Source organism: Ceratotherium simum, chromosome 2, assembly GCF_057802395.1.
Source record: "Ceratotherium simum simum isolate JZ-2026a chromosome 2, ASM5780239v1, whole genome shotgun sequence".
NCBI lineage: Eukaryota > Metazoa > Chordata > Mammalia > Perissodactyla > Rhinocerotidae > Ceratotherium > Ceratotherium simum.
In genome coordinates, this window is record NC_141901.1 from 36,419,936 (window position 1) to 36,429,088 (window position 9,153).

The 9,153-nt window shown below is 41.8% G+C and overlaps 1 protein-coding gene across 1 annotated transcript; it reads right to left on the reverse strand.

Annotated features, from left to right (window-relative positions):
• Nucleotides 1-1,612: 1,612 nt before the first annotated feature.
• On the reverse strand, nucleotides 1,613-2,569 carry LOC101407926 (olfactory receptor 10J1). Its single transcript, XM_004442764.3, has one exon. It carries the CDS (start codon nucleotides 2,540-2,542, stop codon nucleotides 1,613-1,615), a length of 930 nt encoding a protein of 309 aa, XP_004442821.2. The 5' UTR covers nucleotides 2,543-2,569.
• Nucleotides 2,570-9,153: the final 6,584 nt, after the last annotated feature.

Genomic DNA, 9,153 nt, shown 5'->3' on the forward strand with positions numbered 1-9,153 from the left:
GTAGGCCCACCCTTTAATTCTAGTGGAAGGTGTGTCCCGGGGCCATGGTGCCTCCAAGTCTGAGGTCCAGCCTTGGCTCAGATAAGTCAGTCACTGACTTAATGGCAAGTGCTTGTTCTCCTTCACTGGGTACTCATTTGAACCTCAAAATCCAAAACTACATGATACTCCTTGATCAGCCTCTGCTCCATGCTCTCTCTGATTGTCTGGTTCAGCCTCATCGTAAGTACACCATTATTTCTATATATTACCTCAAAATCTCTAGTCACATTCCGTTTTCCCCCATGATTTTTTTGGCTTAGAGTCGATAGATCCATACAACTTCTTAGATGTCTCAGTGGAGCTAAGTAAGGACATTAAGGTTGCCAAAAATTCACATAGATGCCTCATAAACTGAATCCTAGTTTTCCTGAATCTTAGGTGATTCCCACTGTTTAAAAGTTAAAGCCAAAATTCCTTAGTTCAGTATACAACACCGTCGCAGTCTAACCCCAATCTACCCTTCTGGTTTTATCTCTCTCCATTTCGCCCCCTTGCACCCTGGAGTCAGCATACTGAATCACTTTTCGTTTCCTGAACTTTCCTCCTGTTTTCATACCTGTGAATATATTGTTCCTCCTCTTTGGAATTCTTTTCCATCAGACAGTCTCCTATAAGTATCTTAAAATCAGTCTGGATTACAGATCACCTCCTCTCTGAGACTTCCCTGACATCTCTAACAGAGTTCCTCTTCCTCTTTTTCTTTTTCCCTCCCTCTCATTCTCCTTTAATCTTTTTTACATACCACTTATTATAAAGAATTGAAACCATAATTTTAAATGTTTGTCTTTGCCACTAGACTTTGAGCTTCTTGAAGCCAGGTAATTAGGGTTTTTTCATCTTTCTTTCCCCAGGATCCAGCAGCCAGCCTACTTCATCACTACTGCCCATTACATGCTTTTTGAATTAACAGCAGCTGAACTGACCCAGGAGAATCTTGGAATGAGCCCTCAAAATGGCTGTCATTATGACTGAAAAGATCTAGAATTGCCTGGATCTCTAATTAAACTGTCTATGGTCACCATCTTTAATAATCAGTTTTGCTAAACACTGGGATGAATTAAAGTAGCAAGGAGAGGAGATCTATTTTCCCTGGGCTATCCCATTCTGAGACCATTCTCCCTGTAGACATAGTCACTTATTACTTGATATGCCATGTATAAACAACTTCCAACAGGGACTCCAGTTTGAGAAATCATCCTGCTCTGAAGTAGGAAGGAAAGGATTATAGGGAAAAACATATGCCCTAGATTCTGTTTTTCCTCTTTATTGCCTTCATTAAGTGGAGCGCCACAAAGAAACCAAAAGATTAATGAAAAATCCTCAGCCCACACTACTTCCTGACTCTTCTTCAGGCAAATCCTATCCTTGTTTATCTATTTATCCACATAAACAGGGCCAGCGCTTCGTGCAGGTCTCTGTTTAAAGCTTTCAGACAGTTGGATGCTGCTGTTTCTCTCTTTGTCTCCTCCTTGTGCGGCAGGTCTCTGGGAACCAAGGGCATGTGGATCTACTCCTCATATTCCTGGTGAGAGTGGAAGCTAAGAGCCTTGGGATAACTCTTCCCAAGTTGTCAGGAAAGCTTCCTGCCAATGGCCCGGAGCAGAGCATACTTGACCTCTTTGTTCCTCAGAGTGTACACCACAGGGTTCAGCAGGGGGGTGATGACAGTGTAGGTCACCGAGACCAGCTGATCCTGATCCCTGCTGTTCTCTGACTTGGGCTTAAGGTAGGCAATGGAGGCACAGCCATAGTGTACAATGACCACAGTGAGATGAGAAGCACAGGTGGCAAAAGCCTTCTTCTGGCCTTCAGCAGAGGCGATCTTGAGGATGATAGAGATGATGAGGACATAAGAGATGAAAACCAGACCCATAGGTACAACAAGCACCAGAACACTAATGATCAAAGTCAAGATCTCATTAACAGTGGTATCAATGCAGGAGAGCTTCATCACAGGTCGGATGTCACAGAAGAAGTGGGCCACCTTGGTAGCACAGAAAGGTAACCTGAATACTGATGTCACCTGTGTCATTGCTACAATCAGCCCAATGCTGCAGGCTCCCCAAACCAGCTGGACGCACACCCTCTTGTTCATAATAACTGTGTATCTCAGGGGCTTGCAGATAGCTACATAGCGGTCATAACCCATCGCTGTGAGCAGGAAGCAGTTAGTGATACCAAAGGTGATGAAAAAGAACATTTGAGTGGCACAACCTGCCAATGAGATGGACTGGTTCATACCCATGAGGCTGGAGAGCATCCTTGGGAGAATGACCAATGTATATACAGTCTCTGAAGTGGACAGCATGCTCAGGAAGAAGTACATGGGAGTGTGGAGATGACAATCAATTTGAATAATTGTCACAATAATTACATTGCCTGCTAGGGTCAAGGTGTACAATGCAAGGAACACCACAAAAAGGATAAGCTGGTGCTCATGGAAGCTGGAGAAACCCTGGAAAGTGAACTCGGTTATGAGAGTGTGGTTCTCTCTCTTCATTGAGTGGTCACTAAATTTGAAATGTAGGAGAATAAAAGATACAAAATCTCAGTACAGTAGTTTAAGCACATTTCCGAAATTGATTGAATGTTGTTCTCAGCTATAAACCTGGGGATACATTTCCCAGTGGATTAAAGTTAATCCCTGGTTTACTTAACTTTACTTAAAATATTTTTTCCCTGTGGCCATCTATTACAATTTCCTATGCATCCTAGAATCATGTTTTTTTTCCCACTGTATAATCACACACATTCCCGCTTCACCCTACTATTCCTCCTTTTCTCCTCTTATTTAAATCTTCCTCATTCTTCAAAGACTAATGCAAGTTTTCAGTCCTCCATCAACACATATTGTACTCTGATGTTCTCCTGTTTATTTGGATTATTGTCCACCAGCATCCATGCGGCACTGTCCTCACACAAACACTGTGACTTTATACCTTTTACATCTGCATACCTCAAGCTCAGGATTATGCATGAATTTGATGCTTGAAAACAATTTGTTTAAGGATTGACTGGAGAATTCTTTTCTTTCAAGACTATGAATCATCCACTTGCACATCGTTTAGGAAGTAGAAGCAAAGCAGGCTCAGAAAGGTTCATCTTGTTTTCAAGAAGGAAAAGGCAAGCCTTAACCAACCACTATCCTCTCCCCACTGCTGTCTGAATGATGGAAGTCTGCTGACAGTTCACAGCCCTGACTCACATATGTTGTAAACTATGCTGTATTTTCACCTTCCCTAAACTAGAAGGCAAATTTACAGCCAATACAACTTCGTGAGTAGGCATACACCTACTCTGCGGAGGGAAACAATTGTACCAGGAAAGATGCAGCAAATTTATCTAAAGCAAAAGCAGACTCTGGATATAAAAAACAGAGTTACACTAAAGATACATCATTTTGTTGAAGGATGGGGCTCAGTTCAATTTATGTAATATTTCACTTTTTTGTCTCATTAGACAGTAAGCTCCTGTAGGGTATTTAAATTATATTCTGGTTTGCTTATGCATATTCAGAAAAAGACTTTTTGCATAAAGTAAATCACATCAGTGATGAAGGTTAGTAGGCATGGAGACCTCCTTCAAGTTTATAAAAATTTATTTGGAAGAACTTGGTGACCAGCTGTTAATCATTTACATTAAGAATGCTAAAAGAAAGTAAGGCTGCAACAGAAAATACTTCTCAACAGGGAAAATCATTTGACACTAAAATACGTGGCTAAAGATATATATCTTCTGTGAGGCATCTGGGTATAAACTAGGCAGTGGTCCAGCTGGGGGGTGTTATGGCACCTCTACTGTGAAATCAGAAACATGTGTCAGAGTTTTTGATTGTTATAATGATGGGCATGGGTGCTGCTAGCAATTAATGATGCTTAATGACCTGCAATACATGTGATGGTCCCGCCCCAGGAAGAATTGTCCTATTCCAAATACCAATAGGGTGCCTACTGAGAAATCCTGGGCTAAGGAGTCATCTGATCTGGCTCAAGTCTATCTGTCTTGAGGTAGAATGGCTGCTATGACCTGCTTAGCATCCTCCACTGTTAGGAGCCTATAATTCTTCCAAGGAAATCAAGAGAAGGAAGAGCAAACACAACCTTATGAAGACCTCCTCCAGCTGTGATAAGAGCTGTTATACTACAATAAATTAAAGTCAGCCCATGGACAATAAGCTGCATTTCATATCCTTTTCTAAAGAACACTTACGTATGTCTGTCTAGTGCTGAGTCACAACAGGAGAGCTGGGCTGGAGGAGGCCAAGAGTGAAGATCGAAATGTTGGGCTCCCATAGCCACAATGTTCAGACACAAGGAAGAGCAAGGTGACCAAGCAGGCCTATGGCAGGAGCTAAGGCTGAGCAGGCAGAGGATAACATACTCTAGCAGGAATGGGGTCAGCCTTGGGAGTTGCCATCATCCTTGACAGCACCTCTGTGTGGAGAAGTCTTCAAAGTCAGAGAACAGGCTCTCCAAAGAGCAGCCAGTGGGGCTCCTGGAGCTCACTCCCTGAGGACATCCTGAGAGCCACCCTGGGGCTAGGAGGATGCAGACAGCAGATACCTGGGGGCCTCATTATGTATGGGGTTTATTTACTCAATCCCAGGGTTAGCAATTTGGGAGCCCGGGGGAAGATTTGGCTTCAAGTAGGAATAGCATTAGTGGAATGTGCTTTATTTAGTTGAATTCTACTTATTTCAATAAGCACATTGTGGTTTTTTTTTTTACAGGTGTGCCTTTGAAATCCATAGTTTACAAATCTAGGCAGCTCAAGCTTAGAGCCATGTCGTCTTGGATTTTAGGAAGTTTAGGCTTTTTCCCTCATAGGCAGGAACTCTACCCAGTTAAAAATCTGGTATTGTTTTTGTAATAAAAGTAGCCAAATATGGCCATGATTCTGCAGAGGGCAGTTCATGTTGCCTGTCTTTCTGCCCCATGGCATTCCAAACTGTAAGTACACAGTCTTTAGACCTGAGGATGCTCTCTTGGGGGCTGGGAAACAGAGATGAGCCTCTGAACAATCTGTTCTCTTTACCCAGAATTACCTCCCCTTCTCCATTGGGCAAACTTCTACCAGTCTGTCAAGACCTAACTCCAAATTTACTTCCCCCTGAAGATGCTCCATGAGTTAATTTATTGCTTCTTTAGCATTTTCTTTCTCTAACATGTGGCGGTTATCTGCACGCATTGATTCTTCAAGCACTAAGCATATGCCAGGCCTCTTGCTAGTTGCTAGTTGCTGGGAATACAAAAATGAATGAGGTGCTTCCTCAACCTTTGGAGAGCTCACTTTTTAGTTGCAGGTGATAGACAATTATAATAAACTGAAATGGGTACCATATGTAAGTGAGACAAGGAGGAGATGGTCTTTGATTAGACTCAGGTGGATTACAGAAAAAATTCTGTAGGTAAAGTAAGACAGGGCCACAAAGAGTTTTAGAGTGTTTAAACTTTACCACTTTTAAGGGCCTTTCAAGTGATTTCATTTATTCTTCCTGTTCATGAGCTTCAAATCTCTTAGCAACTTGTCTCTTAAGGACTATAAACATTTACCACCAGCTACCCTGCACCTTCTTCCTTTCTATGTGGTGATTTTGCTTCTCTTCTGGAAAAAGACATACTTCAGCACTGGTATCTGGTAGATTGATCTGGCAGCAGTGTGAAGGTGGATTTGAGGTTGGTGGGAAGAGGCAGGGAGATCAGCTGGGTTGCTGATATAAGAGGTCATGTCAGGATGTGAGAGACATTTGGGGTGAATCAATAGGGCTTGTATCTGAATCAATGTGTGGACCAAAGGAGAGTAAAGAACTAATCATTTCATAAACTACTCTTGCCAGGTTCATTCATGCCAACTCCCTGATTATTTACAAATATGCATAGCTGCCTATTGTAACAGATAAATCAAACAAAAAGACTTCTATATTAATGGCCCATCATTAGATATGATTGGTGGCTATGGGATCTCAAGAGGAAAGGAGTAGAGTTAGGTAAAATAGCTCAATGCTTTATGATACCATTGCTTTGAGACAAATTAAGAAAATTTTGGAAATGTGGTGCTGAGTAGATGGTATAAAAATGTAGTGTCTGGGGAAAAGAAGAGGTATTCAGCTTCAGTATCAACTAATGTTTATTGAATTCTTTCACAAGTTTTTGTCTCACTTATTCCTCCAAATAACCCTATGAAGTCAGTGGTACTATCTCCATTTTACAGATGGGAGATTGTGAGGAGCACACTGTGCCATCAACTGTAAATCTGTTGGAATTTGGTGCTGGACAGAAATGAACATGTAGGGTGACTGTAGAAACAAAACTGGCAAAACACCCAAGGGGATCTGCTATAAACTCCCTTAGTTCTACAGACTGTTTTATTTGGGGGCCAGATTCAAGTAGTTCTTATTATAGTTCATTCATGGCATTCACATTAGTTTAGGATCCCAGGTCTAGACCTGCTAATGATGCTTTAGAATTGTCAATGGGAATCTTCCAGAGCCCTGAATAAGATTCACAACAGATTTAACTGAGGTCAACATTGTTTGTGAATGTCTTAGTCAGCTTGGGCTACTATAACAGAATACCATAGACTTGGTGGCTTAACCACCAGACATTTATTCTCACAGTTCTGGAGCCTGGGAATCCAAGATGAAGGTGGTAGAAAATTCAGTTCCTGGTGAGAGCTCTTTCTGGATTGCAGATGACTGCTTTCTCTCTGTTGCCTCATATGGCGGAAAAAGAGTGAGAGAGAGCTCTCTAGTGTCTTTTCTTAAAGGGTCCTAATCCCATCATGAGGACCCCACCCTTATGACCTCAACTAAACCTAATTAATTCCCAAAGGCCCCATCACCAAATACCATCACATAGGGGGTTAAGGTTTCAACATATGAATTTTGAGGGGACACAATTCACCCCGTAGCACTGAAGTTCTTTCTACTCTCACACTGCCCCCAACCCTATCCCTGTCACCTAGAACTGTGGTCTCCAAATTGTTTTGCACTTGAAAACTCCATTTTAATTTCAAAATACTTCATGAATCTCCAGTTTGAAAATAGTTGGATAATAATAGTTGTAGTATTTGTACTTATTGATAGAAAAAAGTAAATTCTGAAAAAGAGAACTATGAATTTAGTAATTGGTGCTTTCAAATGAATTGTGGTACATTCAAAAATAGTTGCACATATTTTTGTAAGTATTTATTCAACCTGTATATGAAGATTGATGTACACGTGAATCCTGAGATTCCTTGCAGACTCTGAGGCAACCAGGAGAGAAGGGGGAATGACGTTATGAGAAGTAGTTGGTAGGCCAGTAAGTGGGTGAACAAAAAAGGGAAGGGAATGTGGGGTAGAAGTGCAGAGAGGCAGCCAAGTGGTATACTAACACATGGCAGGTGTATTTAGGAAATAATTCTTGGAAGGCCCTGAGAGAATAGTTAGATTCCTTTTACTGGAACATGGCATCAGAGACCATAGGGGAAGCCTGCTTACGAAGTCAGTACTTTCTGGGAAGAGGGAACTCACTCTGTTGTTAAAACTTGGACTCTATGTCCCTATCAACAGTGACTTGCTGTTGACCTCAGAGTGACCTCAAGAGCAATGTGTACGAAGGGTGGTAATGGATGAGGTGCTTCCGCTGCTACCCATGTGCCAGGAAACATTATGCCTGTAATGTTTTTGATTCCTCACAATAACCATGGGAGGTTGATATTGTCAGCCGTCCTGTGAAAATAGGAAACAGAGGCCAGAGAGGTTAAGTAACTTTCCCTAGGACACGTGCTTATAATGGTGGGCCTAGGATTGGGACACATGCCTCTCTGGCCCCAAAGCCTGTGCTCCATCTATAATATCATGCTGTTTAAGTATCTCCTACTTCAGGTCATCAGCTCTTGGAAGGGGGTCAGGGTGAACAGTAACTGTGGAAAAGAAAATAAGAACAGAGGTTATTAATCTGATGGCCCTGAGCCCTACCATTCTCCAGTGGTCTTTGGCCCACTTTTGACTTCCTTTCTCCTTTCATCTTTGGAGCTGTGCTGAGTGGAAAAGGGATGCACCAAGATATTCTAGGATAAAGTATATTACAATACACAATTTCTGAACTCCTAGACTGATTTCCAAGACCCAAGAACATCTGATAAGGTTTGAGCTATGTGTAAATCCACAGTGTTTGGAGCTCTTTCTTCTCCTGGTCTTTATTTATTGTAAAGGAGAAGGTGGGTTAAAATAGTCATCATCATGAGCTTATAATGCAGGTATGGACTCTAGGGCCGGATTGCCTGTGTTTAAATTCATTCTGCCACATAGTAGCTATATGACCTTGAGGAATTTACTTAATCTTTTCAGGTCTCAGGTTTCTCATCTGTAAAATAAGTTTAAAAAAATACTTACCTCATAGATTTATAGTGAAGATTAAATGAATAAAGTGCTTAAATTAATGCCTGTTATCTAGGGTGCATTCAATAAATGTGCCAAAAGAGGATGTTACAAAGGGCGGCAAACAGCCTGAAAGTAATAAAAGGAAGAGAGGGAGAAGAGCTACCTGTGATGCTAACTGTATTTTATCTGCCCACAGCTATCTTCCTTCCTTTCTTCTTTTCTTCCGTCCTTCTTTCTTTTAGTAAATAATTATTGAGCAGCTACTACATACCAGGCACTGTTCTAAGTGCAACAGATGCAGAGAGAACACTCCAAGAGTGGAGTCTGATTACCTGATAGATATAGATACCACCTGGCTTAGGTCGGATTCCTTTGAAGCAGAGCCTGAAACAGGGACCCAGGTGCAAGTGATTGATCGAGGGCATACTCGCAGAGAAAATGGAGTGAGAGAAAGAGACTTGGGCAGAGAGAGAGCTAAGCAAGGATGCGGTCTCAGTTTGAGTCTAACTTCAGCCTGATTTAATGGAGGAATCTAGAACTGCACCCTAGAGTTGGTCCCATCTTGAGGCAAAGTGAGTGGTCTTTTGTACTTTCTGCATCGTTCAGGCGTTGGCTATGGACTACCCCTTGTGAGGGGTAGGAGTGGGGTATGTATCACCTCTAAGAAAGCCTTCTTTCAGACAATAGCAATTCTTCAAAGTGCAGGGAAGCTATGAGTAGTTAGCACTCCAACATTCACATCAACT